General features: G+C 36.9%; 1 protein-coding gene across 3 annotated transcripts in view; it reads left to right on the plus strand.

Annotated features, from left to right (window-relative positions):
- ZMYND11 (zinc finger MYND-type containing 11) overlaps positions 1-16,928 on the plus strand; it is a 105,401-nt gene that overhangs the window by 50,792 nt on the left and 37,681 nt on the right. For all 3 annotated transcript variants that reach the window (XM_082293830.1, XM_082293831.1, XM_082293832.1), the window contains exon 3: positions 10,460-10,619. In XM_082293830.1, the coding sequence (XP_082149956.1) occupies positions 10,460-10,619 (160 nt within the window). The remainder of the gene's footprint in view (positions 1-10,459; positions 10,620-16,928) is intronic.

Consider the following 16,928-nt stretch of genomic DNA (forward strand, 5'->3'; position numbering starts at 1 on the left):
TGAAGCAAACAGTGTCATTGAAACCCTGGCCAGTACACTGAATTTGTTTTCTGTGCATGCAGTGTAGTAGCAATTCCTGATTATGCAAGGGTAAGCAAAAGTTTGGAGTACAAGGTCCAACAATAAAAAGCATAATACTTCCTCAACAGTCCACATAGCTGCTTCCAGAGGCAGCCTGTCTAGTGAGAAAACTGACTTCAGTTTCTATAGGACTGGCAGAATTATAGATAATATGCATTACAGAATACATCACTGGGTGGTGACAGGGTAGAAAACTCTTAATTTTCAATGCCTCCTCATGTGTTTTCTGTTACAGGTAAAGACAAGGTGCTTTTTTCTGTCTGGCTCCTCTGTGTCAATCTCCAGCTACTTCCTTAGGCTCCAAACCAGTGTGGGATTTTTCTGTTCTCAGAACACTGTTTTTGTGTTAAAGTGAGACAATGACCTGAGTTTAGAGTTTTAAGGCTTGTAAATCCTTAGTCAGAGATCAAACTGCAGAAAACAAAGGTCTTCTCTGCTTTTTCAGCAATTTGTGACCAATTTAGTTAAAAATCATTATATTAATGAAACAAAAACCAGTCTAAAAATCATTTGATCATTTGATTCCCTAATAACAAAATTTTTAGTACAAGTACTACTTTGGTCATATATAAAAATCGTATTATGGGTGCATAACTAGCAATTAACAAGCATAGCAATACATTGCAGAGAAATGTGCTGGACACCAAAATGCTTGGCTTGTTTGACACATTAATTTTTTATACTGATGGCGTCGCAGTGAGTTTAAATGATGGATTCAGGTTAAATTTGGTTTATATTTTCAAAAGCTCATTTATATTCTATAAAGTAACAAAAAGAACACTGAGAACTGCATATATGCAGGAAAGTACAGGGGTTCGTACCTGCTCCTGCATCATAACTGATACACAGTTTTGCTTGTAAATTTGTACTGAGACTGACCAATGAGGTAATACTCATCAAGCTAATAACAATTTTTAATACCCAGATTAAAAAAAAAAGTTGAAAGAAAAGTGAGAAACCAAGCTAAACATGCATATTTTATAAAACTCTTAAGAAGGAATGACAGATTGTGATTTAATTGCACAAGGGGTGTTTACAATGGCATATGTTCATTAAATTTCACCTGTGTTCCCTGTAGATAGATACATTCATCATACAGCTTTTACCTATCTGTTTACAGGGTGTTTTATCTTAATTTTGTTCACGATTTTGGAATGACTTTTTGGTTTGGATATTATTTAATTTTAATATTGCTCATATTAATGGTCCATTTTAAGGGCTGCCTTTAGATTATTTGACTAAGGAGAGTGAAAACAGGGATTGCAGGAAAAAATGTAAACTTTTCTTGAAAAAAATCTATAAAGAACCTATCTGCATTTGCTCTGAGTAGTCATGGAATTAAAAGTGCTAAATTAGTAGATTTGCTTGAAGTATTATCTTGAGTTTATAATGCATATTAATAATTACTCTTTTTCCCATCAAGCTCTTTTATTGATACAGCTTATTTCTTCAATTTGTGTAACAATTCTATTTAATCACATTAATTAAACTGGTTTAAGGAATACAGAAAGAGAAGTCCACAAGTATTCAACAGTGTTATTTGTAATTTCTTAGGGATGATTTTTCCTTCAACTTGGTACTGAGACATTGTCCCCTGTTGCTTCCTGAATTGCTGAGTCTGCTTTCCAGTGCTGGCTGTCAAAGACTAGTTCAGTGCCTGGTGTGGAAAACTCTTCACCAGGGGACTGACGGATTGCTCCAGCCTTGCTGCCTTTTTTCCTGCTTTATGCAGAATACAGGGAATGGATAGGATGTTGTAGCTGGCTGTGCAATCATTACACCTGTAAGGGTCTAGCATAAATGGCTATTCTGTTAAGGACTGGAGCTTAAGGTGAAGTGGAGCTTTTTGTGCATTTGCTTTGATCAGAAATATTACTGCATGCACGTCTTGTTCCTACAGTTCATTCTGCAAAAAATAAATAGGTGCTCACATGTTCTGATGAATTTTGCTTGATTTAATGCTCCTTATTTAATAATTCTTCTCTTAGGAATGGTCTTACATGGTATTGCTAGCGTGGCATTTTTCTTTTTCTGTCTCAGAGGTCAGTGTTCTTCATTGATTCAGTAGGTGAAGTCATCTCTGGGCTGAGCATGACTATGGTAAATAAAATGATTCACAGAAACAGCACAAACACATTGTTATTAACAGCAGCCATACTCCTTGTTTGATGTTTGTTAGTAAGTGAATACTCATTTAAACTCTCCTTATTGAGTATTACTATAAAAGCTGTAATATCCAATGTTTAATACAATACATACAACCTATGAGCTCCAGTAGTAATATTGAGAAGGAAAGGGATGGAACTGATTTGAAAATCGCTGTCCCCATTTTCATGTACTCCATATTTCTATTAATATTTGTATTGAAATTGTGTAAGTTTACACAGAAAAATACATAAAAGGCTAATTTTATTTCTAATTATTAAAAGCAAACCAGTTTTTATGTCATGACCATTATGGTTTTTGTTCAAATCATAACATCTTTGTAATATTTGAAAGTGAAACTTCTAGCTTATGTTTGGTTTCTTTGCTGTAAATAAATGTGACTTTCTATTAGAAGTAAGAGATAAAAATGAGTGGGACATGGCCATTTAACAGCTTGTTATCTGACCTGAAGTGCTCATCAAGGCTTTCTCTGTAATCAGTGGAGAGAGAATGATCTCCAAAGCACTACTCATACCATCTATTTTAGGTTGTGGTTTCATATTCCCATTCATATAAACAATATCATCACCAAGAGCAGCAGCCCTGCCCTGATGGCTTTTCCAGCCATTGTGTTGTTCCCTAGATGGTAATAAGGTGAACATTTGTGTGACAGAGTGATGATTCTGAAACTCAGCTAGACTAAAAGTAACCTAACAAAAAACCCACACACACAAAACCACCCCCAAAAACAGAAAGAAAAAGGTTTTGACCCATATAAGAATGGAAATTAGATAGAAAGCTCTAAAAAACTGAATCATGAAAGCATTCAAATCTTTATTTTTTTAACATGTTTTGAATTGAGATGCTCAGTATGAACTGACTAAATATTTCATTTCCAAGGTATTAGCTAGGATGTTACATTCTGAGTCATGTAATACTTGTTTGTCTCTTCAGTACATCCAAAGAAAAGAGCAGGATGGAACAGTGGCCCTGCAGATACCTGAACAATTGTACCTGTGCATGCAGCACCCCTGCATGATTAGTGCTTGTTTCCCAGTGCACACACATGTGCATTACCAGCAGTGTCACATACAGGTTTTTAGGTTGGGAAAATAGGAGTAGAGCCATTTTTTAGATAAGTTCCTCCATAAGAAGGTGGTGGGGAAATTTTTCTGGATAAGGGTTGAATAGCTTGGTGCCTAAATTACTTGCTTTTCATGGCCATACTGGTGGATTACACAATCTAAAGTGTATAGTGAAGTTGCAAGAGTGGGAGTTTAAATTACTGAATCAGGGAATTACCTGAGTTAACATTACTGTGCTTTTTACAGAAATGACCCAGGTGATTACCATTATAGGTGCATGCATGGTGCTTGTGGTATCTAAAGCACTCACAAACGAGATCACTCCTCAGCTTCCTTTTAGCAGCAGCAGCACAAACATCAGGCAGATCTGAATTTAGCTGAACTGCTAGATTTCACTGTTTCACTATCAAGTTTATGCGTTCTTTTTGTTTTATAAAAACACTGCACAAAATTAGATTCCATATTCATGCAAATTCTGAATTTCTTGACTACAAAGGAAAGATGAAACAAACTTTAAAAACACTTACTGCTTGGATAGTGTATGTGTCTTCAAAATGAATGTTGCAGATACTGATGTCAGAGGGAAAAGTAAATGCATGGTTTCTCTGTAATTCCTGGAATTTTGGACGGCATAAAATGTGGATCACGTAAGAAGTATTTTACTGCAGAGGCAGCAGCCCTGTCAGTGGCTGCCTGGTCTGTGCATGTGCTGTTGGTATGTGGAGTGCAGTGGAAATCAAATGCAGCCTGTTCATATACCTGCATCCCATTGTGGAATATAAATACAGAGGAAGAAAATTGTGCCATGATTGTGTTTATCTTAGTGAATATAATCCATAATTGAAACTTCAGAAAGTGGAAACACATCAAAAAGTGTCCTAGAAAACAAAAGTGAGCTGCTACATCCCCACTGTAGCCAGCTCTACCTCCTGTGTGTGTCTGTGTTGTCTCAGCTCTCAGACCAGCTCTCAGTTTCTGGCAAGCAGGGAATATATGTGTCAAATACCCATAATGTTTAGGCTGTGTTTTATGGGAGTTGATTGGTCCCATAGTGCTACATGGTGGGAGCAGGCAACCTGAGCTTCAGAGCTGAGACCTGGAGATACAACTGTGAGCACAGATCTTCACCTGGCTTTCCACAAGGAGAGCTGATGGATTCCCGAGATCTGGGCCTGTGTATTTGAAGTTCTTATGCCATGTAGCTGCATTTGTTAAAAAAGAATAAATCAATCACAGCCATCTCTTCTACTTTTATTTTCAGTATGACCAAGTGGCCTATTCTTTGCAAATTATATTTTAAAAAGGTCTTAAAAGAAATGTGTGGGCCTTCTATAAAATAGCTGTCATGCCCTGGAACTGAGGCAAAAGGCATCACTTTTCACTAGAGGTAGGGAGACAATATAAAACTCAGAACAGATTTTTGGCTGCTTTCCTTCTATTTTATGTATTATTCCTTAAGGTCTGTCCCTGAATCTAGGACGTTTTTATGTACCTGTAGGTAACATTTAAAATTAATGGCAGACTTTCAGTTGAGTTTAATGGGATCTGCTGTATTTTCTCAGATCTCAATTTTATCAGATCTCATTTTATCAGACCTCAAATTTATCAGTTTTCAACTCATCCCTGGATGAGTTGCTCAGTGGATAGTCTGCTGGCAGCAGCAGGCTGCTACTTCCCTTTTCATTGGGAGGGTGGAGGCATCCAGCATTGAGAGAGATCAGACCAAGATCACAGTGCTTGCCATGAAAGTTAACATCTACCTACGCTTGCCACACTGTTGTATTTTTGCAGCTATTTGTGATATGTGTTTTATTTCAGTCTTTATGTACAGATACCCTTGCTGTAACATTTTTCGGTTATTTTCTTTTGGTTGAGTTCAAGTGGCCGAAAATGCAATTCCTTATGAGTTCAGAAAAACTGGTTGGTTTTTTTTTTTTAATACCCATGTCAGCTTCCTACCTTAAATAACCTTCCTTCCTTCTCTGCCCAGCTTTCTTCTTTGGGCTGCAGTACAGCAGTGCCCATGTAGACCATTTGCTGCCTCTCAGTCGACCACAGATGCCTTCAAGAGGACTCTTTAGGAGCAGAGTTAGCTATTTTACGTGCTCTATTTTGTAGCTGTATAGACTAAACTCTTTGGGATGGGGTTTAGCTTCATGCTGTGTCTTGCAGAGCACCAGGCAGGAGTTGTGAGCTGTGTGACAGCTGTAGGTGAAAAGTTCACCATCTGATCCCCTGCAAGTGCTGGCCACTTCTGTGTCTGTTTTGCTCCCATGGTGATCACAGCTTTAGAGTCTGCTTCCTGCACACCCCTAAGATCAAACCAAGCTTCTTTCTTTAGTTTTAAGGTGTGTTATGAAGCACATATATTAGATGTAGGTTTTTAATAGAAACACTTCATGGAAACTGGCAATTTGAGAAAAGTATTTTGAAGTTTTAGGAGTGAATTGGTGATACGCTGACAGACTTTGGTGCTTCTGTAATGTCCTATATATTGGGCAGGCAGGTGGTTTAGAGGTGGATCAGGTACTCCTGTAGTCCAGTTTGTTTAGCAAAGGGAGGTGGCAAGATCCAGTTGTCAATTGGTAGTGCCATGAGTTACTGGAGATTTTGTTGCTGTGAAGGAGGGAGAGTCTGGAAATGCCCATACCAGGTTTTGCTGCATCTCTTTCCTCTCCAGCGTTCAGCATGGCTCAGATGGGGTGTACAGCAGGTGCCTGTGTGGCCCCTCTGAGAAGTGCTGGAGGCCCCTCCTTCCACATGTGCTGGTCCCTTGGGCTGTCCCTATGGTGTCTGAGAGGTGGTCAAGATTTTAGGATGGGTAACAGTAATAACATAATAATATAAACAGAAGAATATGACCATATTTTATTGTTACTTACACCTGACTAATGTTCATCTGCCGTCCCAAAGAGATTTGAAATTGTTGTTTCATATTTCTCTGATTGGTACTTTGTGTATTAAATACAGATGCGCATCACATACATATACAATCTATGAATCTATTAGTGATTATACTCTGTAAGTCTCCTCTAAAGGTTTTCTTTTATCATCAGACAGATGCACACATATATTAGGTGTGTGCACATGTGCATCTACCTGATTCTGTTGGTAGTATCTTGTTTCTGAAGGTCACCACATTTAAATATACATTTGATGGTGTGGCAATGAGGTTTGTTTAAGGGTGCTAATGAACAAACTACATGCTAAAGATCCTTAGCCTTTGCCTTCCAAGTGGTGTTGCAATAATTGAAAACATGCATTACTAGGCCCTTAAAAGTTGGTTCCAAAAACTGTAATTTTGCTAGATTTGCTAGATTCTTCTATGCTAATGTCAAGGAGGTTTGCACTGCCGGTTTATAAACTGAGAAAATACTGACCTATAAACACTCTAATTTTCAGCAGCAGTTGAGTTGCTTCTGTATTCTGCAGACAGGCAGCCTCATTTGGTGAGATTTTGAATTTAACATGCAGATTATCAGGCCTAACCTCCACTTTTCATCAGACAGACCTTCATTTTATATAGTACGGATTAGCCGAGTTTTGAAATGGTTTCTTCAGCCCCCTATCTGATTAGGGCTGGTTTACTGATTTAGAGGATTTTACTTTGTCTCTGTGCCTTATTCTCACTCATATGAGTGTATTTGCTTTACTGCTTGTGGCTGGGTTGTATTACACTCCAAAATCTGTTGATACGGAGGGCTGGGCAAGAGCGTAACAAACCAGTGTTCCTTCAACTCCCTGTCTCCAAGGTAAGGCTAATCAACTTTTGTTGAAAACAGCAATTGGGGATTGCTTTATCTCCTGTACTTGTTTTTGAACTTGCTGGTGCCAGATGCTTCAGTGCATGCAGTGCCAGGAAGGGACGTGCACTCCCTGGATTAGTGGTGTCACTTCCGCACAAAGGCATTTCAATATTGTTTTTCCCTGATCCAGTAATGAGGCTGACATAGTAGTTGGGACTCCAGACATCATGCTTTCTGTCTCTGAGCTGGATTTTAACTTATTCTGTGTTTTCAGCATTTTTCACGTTGTGACAGTTTTTTTCACATTTCATTATTAAAGAACTTCAACTATCTTTTCTGATTTGAGTCCTGTGCCTTAGTCACTTCTTTTATTACCTGCTGTCCTTCTGGCTGAAAAGAAACAAGATAAGTTTTCATCCAAACCTTACAGTGTTGTTTTTTAGTCTTTGTGAATATCTAGCCATGTACACTTCACAAGTTTTAATGAAGTAAAAATTTGGGGGAGGGTGCACTTTTCTAACAGCAGTTCTACTCTTTGAAGTAAAACCATTCTCTCTACACGTGCGTGCTTTCCTATGAAAGGTGATAACATTTTATTTTAAAAATAGAAAGCATAGCCCTTGTGGCTCTCCAGTGGCACAGTCTGAACATTGACTAAAGTATTCTTCAAAAAGCCACTGGGGATTTATTACTCCTGATTTACAGCTGGAGAAAATAGGGAGGCAGTTTAGTAGGTAGCAGTGCTTTCACTCTGGTTGAGAACACAGATTGGATTTGAGAAATGGGTGATTCTGAGCCTTGTGCTCCTTTTCACTAGGGCACAACCTGCCACAGTGGAAATAGGCAGATTAAACCTCTTAGATGATTACAGTTGGTTTAATGCTTTTTGGTTGGTATTATATATCTGTTCTGTTCAGAGATATCAGTGAGAAATCACGAAACCTGTAGCTTACATTTAGAAATTTGGTTGGATTGAGTTTCTGCAACTAGAGATGATGCAGTGCAAAATACATCCTTCAGTAGGATACCCTGAGGGTTATGGCACTGGGTTAATACTTGATTTCTGTTCTCAGACCTATAGCAGCCCACCATATAAGTGTAGGGAAATGACTTATGTGCTCAGAGTCTGATTTGTTCTGTCACTAAAATGGGAAGAATGATAGTTAGCCTATTCTCTGTATTTTGAGACCTATTAAGGACTTGAATTAATTACAGACATGTGAATTCTATGGCTCTGTTGTGGAGGTTGTTAGTACTGAGTTAAAAATGGAAATTTGCTGAAAAAAGAGTAACATTAGCAAATGTTGATGAAGATAATTTGCACTTTAAAAAGCTAGTTGTGTTTGCATAAATATGTGCATATGTGCACACACGAAATACATGTAACATGATTATATAAGCAAATGAGCTGTTTTCGTGTGGGTTTAAAGCTTCAGCACTTTATGCTTCCACAGACTAGTGGTGTTCACTTGCACTCTGTTTGAAAGTGAAGTAAATAGACTTGAGTCTCTGCCTGTTTCAGACCTTGGAATTTGGAGAACTTGGAAAACTCATTTATGGTGTTTAATCTCACTTGAACAGGTGCTCATGATGAGTTTTGGTTTCTGTAAAACTAGAGAGGGATCAGGTTGGGCAGATGAGCATCCACCCAGGGTGATACAGAACTGAAGTGCCTTATCTTCTGATTTTGGCCCTTGCCCCTATGTGCAAACCACCAGAAGGTTCATATATATTAGCTTGGAGCGCAGACTTGCACAGAATACTGTTCTTTTTGTATCAATTACTTACTTTTTAGACAGTGCTAGCTTGCACACACCAATCAGGCTTGGGCCATGTTGTGGTAGACATTGTAAAATATAGTAAATGGTAGCATCTGCCTCTAAGAGTTTTTATCCTAAAATAATAAAACTCAAGATCCTGAAAACATGCTGCATTTATGTAAATGCCTCTGATACCAAGCAGAAATTTATAAATGCTCTGTGCTGCTCTGATTATTGTATAATTTACTATAACAATATATACTTCCACTCAGTCAGAAATCTACTCTGTGGTTTTATCTACAGTTTAGAGCAAAACAAAAATATTAGCATGAACCAGTTCCAGCAAAAGCTTGGGAGAGAAAGCAGGAAAGGAAAATACCTTTATTTATCCAAAACAGCAAGAAGTTTGAAAGGCAAATGTCTTCAAAAAGAGGGGTTGATTGAAGACTTGACCATTGGAATGGTCTTCACTCCTTATTGTAAGTTTATAACTTCTAAAGCATTAAAAATTCCTTTCAGCCATGTTATTAAAAAAAATCTGAACTGATTTAACTCTCTTTTTTTCATGCAATGTTACTGCTTTAAAATAAATCTTTCTTGAGTTTGCTCGTGATCATAATTACATTTTTTGTGAAGGTGTTTGTGATGACAGTCACAAAGGAGTCATGGTTGCTGGAATTCATTATAAAGCAGGAATGAGAGGATACTATAGCTGTCAGCTTTGTCTTAAAGCAGGCAAATTACAGATTTCTCTCTTAGGAAACAGGTAAGGACAGAATACCTGGAGAAATAAAAATTGAGAGAAATTCAGTTAGCTCTGTAACTTTAACAGATCTATAACTAGGAAAATATTGTCCACAAAATAATTGGATCCAAGTCAATTCACTTGTCTGCTGATTGCATGCGATTGCAGCTCTCTGTGTGCAGCAACTCCTAGATATGTTCTCAGAATTTTGTTTAAAAAACCTGAATTGTAATGAATTTAAGGCAGAAAGGTCATTTTTATTTGAGAGAAAATAATTTTATGTTGTTTACTCCAAGTTAATATTTGGTGTTGGCCTAGAAGTGAATTATACTGGGCAAAGGTCAACATTACACAGCTGAATCTCATGTCTATACACAGTTAAGGCTACATATGTTTTTTTCTCACCAAGGCAGTTTGTCACAGTGTGATCATGGTAGTTATCTCCAGAAAAGGAGAAAAACCACTTAGCACAGAAACTTGAGCTGCTGGGTTTTCCTGTGTGATATATAAATTTTGCGTTTTTTGTAAATGTGTTGTACACACAAGCATCACAAAGATTCATTGGTACATTCTGTAGTATGTATGCTATAGGAAGTGTTGGAGACATGCAAGTTTAAGGTAATTTAAAGGGCACAAATGGATGTGGCAGAGACAAGCCCAAACAGTGTATGTGTTAATTCTGGGATTTTTTTGGTAGAGGAGTACTGTGCTACTACTTGTCTAAGTGTGTACACGATAGCTGCAAGGAGAAAAAAGTTGATTTTAAGTAAAGGGGGAAGATATATAAATTTCGAATGTTTAAAAACAATCTAAAACTTAGACTGTGTATTATTTTAACTCATCTGAAAATAGCTGAAAACTAACACTTTTTAAAAGACTTTTGTGCTTTGTGTGCAGGTATATGTCTCGAGTCCATGGTATGCATCCAAAAGAAACTACACGTCAGCTGAGTTTAGCAGTCAAGGATGGTCTCATTGTGGAAACCCTGACGGTGGGGTGTAAAGGGTCAAAAGCTGGTATTGAACAAGAAGGATATTGGTTGCCAGGAGATGAGATTGTGAGTATAAAGTCTTTGAGAAAATAAATCACGATTTCTGATATCTTAGCATGAAAGTTGTTTTAATTTATATTTAAAGCTATTTATAGATTCTGTGTTGGTGCTCGTGAGCAGGGAAGTAATGCGCTCTTAAATTTTTTTAACCTTTTCTATTCCATAGAAGCTTGCTCTTCTTGAATTCTGAGTTTTCTGCTATGAAAAACTGTCAAAGTCTTTTACTCGGTTATCCCTCACTTTTATGTAGTATTCTCTTCTACAGTTATACAGGAAGACAGTAAATATTATTGGTATTACTTGAAATCCTCAGACATTCTCAAATCCCAAAGGTGGTGCATTTAAAAAAAAAAAAAAGAAGTCTAGAACTTTTGATTAATCTGTCTTTAATCTGAATCTGAGGAGCAAAGAACTCCTTTTCAGAAATGCAACATGAAATTATAGAATTATATGCAAAAACACATGAAAAGATGTGTTTTGCTGATATTCATGAACACCAGGGCATTCAATTAGAAAGGATTTTTGTAGCAAATTAGCTACAGGCATCCAAATACTGTTCCAAATACTAAAATACATTTAAATAGGTTGGAAGTTACGTGAAGGGAAGAAAAGCATGTTTTTGATATCCCTCCATAGCTGAGGTGGAACACACTCTCAAAGTGAGGGTTGTCACAGAGACCAGGAAAAAGCTTGCACAATAGCTTTGTCTTGTTTGGAAGTCCCATCTCTCTATTTACAAGACAACATTTTCCTAACTAAAAAAATAAAAAGATTTTTGGAAAGCTTTAAAATACCTGAACTAGGAACTATTGCTTTGGAATATAAATTGCATTAAATACTGATAAAAGGGTCAGCATTGTCTCAGACATAGCTAATACATTAAATTTATAGGAAACCCAGAAAAACTCTAAAAACCACCAAAACACTCATTGCAATATTGCAGTTATGAGTAAGATCCTGAAAGTGAAACAATGTATTATTTTTTGTTTTGTGGAAACAAGCAATATCCGTAACAGAAAACATTATTATCAAAATTATCCCACTTACACTAATTTAAAGCATTGAAATACCTTAATTTCAATACATTGTATTTAATGCACATTATGTCACTGTAAAGTTCTCATTCTGATTTCATTAGAAACCCTCAAGGGAACCTTTAAAGGGTATGTTACTATTCTCCCTGGGAGGAGACATTTCAAAACTTCAGCTTAGCTCTTTTAGGTATTTCTTGCATCAGTTTTATCTGTTTAGAAGTGATATTAACTGTGTAAGCTCAACAAGACATAAAGCCTCAGATCTGTGGTTATCTCAAGTACTCTGTATGTTTGTTTCCTCTATTGCTAAGAGAAAGGAAAAAAAGAAAAAAAGAATCAAAATGCCTTACAATAGCCATTTCTTATATAGTCATTCAAATAATGTTCCTGCTGCTTATTAGTAACATTTGTTTAACAAAACTTGAAAGATAACCAGCCTGTAAATTCCCTGTGAGTCATTAGAATTACACAAATATTTTATTTCTGAGAAAAAAGCGTCGTCTTTGACTTGACTGAAGATGCTGTTAAAGTCATGTTATGAATAACCCTTTAGTTAGAAGCACTGACTGCATTTTCAGCATGACTGCTAAGCACTGATACTTTGGGCTGTGACCATATGTGTAGTGGCCATCTCAGTAGTTCAGGGCACCACACTTGACTTAACAGTTTTGTGCAAAAATAAGAATCAGCTTCTGATCCAGGCCATACTTCAATAGTACCCAAACCCCAACTTTTTGATCCTAATACTGAATCATAATGCTGCAGACAGATGAAGAAAAACACATTGATTTGGTATAAAGTCATTCTCTTTGTTCTTTTATTCAGAAAATTTTAATGAGTAACAAAGTGACATTGTCATCACTCGACTTCAGATCAAGTATTTTCCATTCTTCGAAAATTGGTGCAAACCCATGAAATTTGGTATGTTCCTGCTTTGGACACACTGGATGGTTTTACAGAGGCTTTGTCTGCACTTGATCAAGAAGCAGTTTGTAGTTCTTTGTAATTCAGCACTGCTCAAATCTGGTACTAATGACTGTTGAACCATGAGCTCAAGTTACACTTCAGTGAGGGCAAACACATTGAATTCTTTTTGGAGGTTTGCTTGGAGGAGATGGAACTCTATGAAGCAGGGTTACTAATGTTAAAATAGGGATTTCAGGCTCATCAAACTTTAGCACTTGACATAATTGTCAAATTTGGTTTGACTGGTACTACTGGAACTTGGAAAGCTCATAATGGAAAGAGAGGACTTAAGAACCAATCCACCACCCACTGACACCAGGGCAGGAATGCTTTTGGATTTTAGCTTGTTTCCTTGCACCACAGTGGAAGTCAGAAAATAGAGGCTGCCCCAAGGAGATAGTAAAGGGACACATTCTTATCATCCCTCTCCCCTTTTTTTATTTGAGTATTTGCTTGGTGTTTTTTTACACTTTTGAAGTTTTGGATCTGAATTTTTGTAAGTAAAAAAATTACTGGCCTTGGCCACAAAACTGCTGAGCACCTTTGTCTGTTACTGTGAGAGGTGCCTGACTAGAGGATGCCACAGGACCTGAAAGTACTGGTTGTGATGGTGACTACAGACTGATGGCTAAATAGTGACAGTAATTGAAAGTATAGAGATTATGAAAACACAGCTCTATTTGGAAAAGATTCATTTGATAATCTGTGGTGCTTGCTTAGGGGTTTCCAAACATTTGCCCTATTCAATAGGCTGACATAAAGATAGATCTATGCAGTAAGGACACGATCTCTGATAGGGTTACTCTTAGCCTTCAGAAAAATTATACTGCTTTGCTCTCATTGTCCTGGTAGTATGTTGAAGCTGTGGTAAAAAAATAAAGCAAAACCTCATGTATTTAGTAATATCATACAAAATAACAAGCTGAGGTGCAAAGACAAAACAGTTTGAGGGCATCAGGAGGCTCTTCCAAAAGGGACAGCTCATGAAAATTAATGTTCAGAAAAACTGGGAAAAAAATAATGATCATATTTAAGAGTATAAAATTATTCTCTTTTTCTGTCAGATACATGTGGGAGAAATATTTTTATATAAGTTAGTAAATTTAAAATGTGGTGTCAGTAGCAAAATGTACTGTATTCCAACTGACATTTAAGGGTTGGTACCTCTACAAGAACTTTGCTCCAAATTTATACCTCCAGGGCTTGTGCAGGTATTCATTTTGTTTGCTCATTTGCCAGATGTTTTGCACATTTTCAAAATGTGTTCTCATCTTACAGGCGTTCTTATCTTGCAGATGATTAATGCATTTGACACAAAATAAATGAGAGAAGAATTTCTTTTGCATTTTTATTCAGGATTTTAGTTAGGAATTTTGCATTTTTCTGTTTGTTGATGCCATTACTATACAATTGAACAAAATCTCTTCAGCTCTTGCATTGCAAGGGAAATGTCAGTCCTGAAGTCTGGTAATGGAAGTTTACTTTTTTCTTTATTTCTAAATGCTTTATTTCTATTTCTCACAGAACTTCTGGAATTTGGACATTCTACTTACTATCAGCATAAAAAAAATCCCCTTTCTCTTTGGATTTAGAAAAAAATTTTCAAATCAGTGTTGTTAACTATGTTTTCAGTGCAGTTGATAAAATAGAAAGGAAACATCGTTCTTCAAGAAAATAATAATGAATCTTCTTACCTATTCATTACTATTTTCTGATATGCCATGATTTTTATGTACTTTTATCTGTGTAAAATAGTACTCAGTCTAACCCCAAGGAAAGAAATTGAATTTAAGTACCGATGTCCTGTGGCTTTATGGGCGTGTTAGATACAGTTTTTAGGGTTAGTTTGTCTTACTCATTTACGTTTTTCTACAGACAGTGTGCACTGAACTATTTTGAGCATTTAATGTGCTAATTCTTCTCCTCATGATTAAAGTCATAAAATTGCTCTGACCCAGAGAAAGGCTTTATGAATATATAATTTCAATTTTCATGTGTTCATAAAGCCAAACAATATTGTGCTCTTCTAAAATGGAGATGTGTTCATAACACGGGTTCATTGTTCGCATCTGATTGCAACACATCCCACAGCACTGCTGTGGTTTAAAAGTGGCTCATAGTGGCCAAATTCCCTAATGAGATGTGAAGAGTGAGGCTTCACACTTAGTTAAGGCACTGTGAGCTATTTCTTCACTGAAAAATGCATAGAAGGTGATTATATTTTCAAGAAATTACTTTTTTACAGTGTTCTGTTTTCTGATCATTTAATTGATTGCTTATAGAAAGAGCCAGCAATTCTTCTGGCTAGTTAAGTCTGACTTTGGGGGTCAGTTACAGTCATTTTCCTGTTTATTTGGTCCTCTCTCTATCTAAATTATTGCCTTTCCAATTCTTCCCTCTAAAGATGTTTTAGTTTAGTGGAGAGGATACTGTTTGGAGGGGAAGTTTCATTGCTTTTTCCTGTTTTCAGAAAACATTAGAGATGCAATGTGCTTTTTCCCAACACACACATGTATTCTCAATGTGCTAATTCATTACTGGGGATTTTTCCAGGTATTTTAAATGGAGAAAGTACTGGTGCTTGCCCAAAGCGACTCCAGATAAGTCACAAGGCTGCCTAAATAGTCCATCTCTCTGCTCTGTCTGTATTCCCATCATTTTAACATTTGTAGTAACCCACTGTCAGCATGGTGAGTCTTGAAGGTGATTTTGTTAACCCAAGTGACCTTAGGCACACACCCAGTTATTTTTGTGATTTGATGTGTTGCAGGTTCAATTTTACTAGGATCAGTCTTTAAGAAAGCAGTATTTTTGGCTGTTATGTTTGTGTTAATCTAAATTACTTTAGATTGAGCAAAGGTTTGATTCCTTGCTTGCCATGCTTAATTGCTTTTGTAATTATATTGATTTTTCCATGCTAGGTCAGTATTGGTAGCCAGAAGCTGTTTTTTGAACTGTCTGTGTCATCTTGAGTTTCCATAAATATGAAGATAATTGTAAAAAGCTTAAGAACTGTCACTGTGAGGGTTTGAATCTTTTCTGTACACAAAATAAATTTTAAATAATAAAAATCTCCAAACAACAACAGACAAAACCAAACCTCAATCCAAAACCAGCCTGAATAGCTACCAGTTCCTTCTAGCAAGCTAGGGGCTTCTAAATAACTAGGCTGAGGAATGGTTTTAATGTGCATCCCATTCATTTCAGTTAGGAGCAGAAGGATAATATGAAACAGCAATAGTGACAGCCAGTGCCTTCATCATGAAAGCTCTTACAACTGGAGAGCACAAAGAGGAAGAACATGTCACACCAAATGAAGAAAAATCTCCTTCAGTGTTTAAAAAAAATTCTCCATTTGCCTTATCCATCTGTATGGCCTTTAATGTAAAGTCCTGTGTTATTTCACTGATCTAAAGCCAAACATAGCCCAAGCCATATTAGTTAATATTTTTCACATATTGAAGAAATTGACAATTTTCCAGGCTGGAATGTTCCAGATAGATTCCTAATTATTGTGAAAGTACCAGTGTTCTTTACAGTTGGTGATTCACTGATGCAAAGAGTTAATGATTGATCCCATGAGAGAAAAAATTCAAACTGGTTTCCATCCCTTATTACCACACATCAGGGAGAGTATGAGGAGGCTTTGAGGTCAGGCCACATACCAGCTTGGTCACACAAGAACACTCAAGGAAGATGAGCTTCTGAAACTCTTTGAATCTTTCTTTTTTGTCTGTCTTTCCATCATGTAAGGTCCCATCATTCAGAGCTTAATTTTTCAAAAGACTGCCATTAAATCAATCTGCCATGTGCTAAATGCAATGATTTTCTTGCAAATTATTGTCAGAAACTGCAGATGTGATTCTGCTTATTAATAAACCAAAAATGTAGTGGATATGTGAAAGTTCAGAAAAGCAAATATTTTCGAATCATCAAATCAAAGCATGGACTATTTTGTCCTAGAGAAGCGAATTAGAATTCTGAATTCCCAACTCATGGACAAGAAATTCTTTTTGCATTAAAGCCAAGACCCTGTTCTGTCTTTGCATTAAGGCTGTTAACATGCAGCTCATGAGAGTGGCCTCACAGCCATTCCAGTGGTTCTTCCTGCCTCCAGATGGGTTAAGAATAGTAAGCAATTCTCTGCATTCCTTTTCCAATCTTGTTTTTCTCTTCCCATCTGTTCAGGGGTATTTCTTTTCTCTCCTCTGCTCATCCTTATTTTTTTTCCTCTGGAAAGGGAGTTCACACTGTTTGCAGGATCTTCACCTTACTGAAGGTGACACTAGTAGACTCCATCTGACGGCAGAGAGAT

This window comes from Coloeus monedula (assembly GCF_965178545.1).
Source record: "Coloeus monedula genome assembly, chromosome: 1".
In the NCBI taxonomy this organism is placed as follows: Eukaryota; Metazoa; Chordata; class Aves; order Passeriformes; family Corvidae; genus Coloeus; species Coloeus monedula.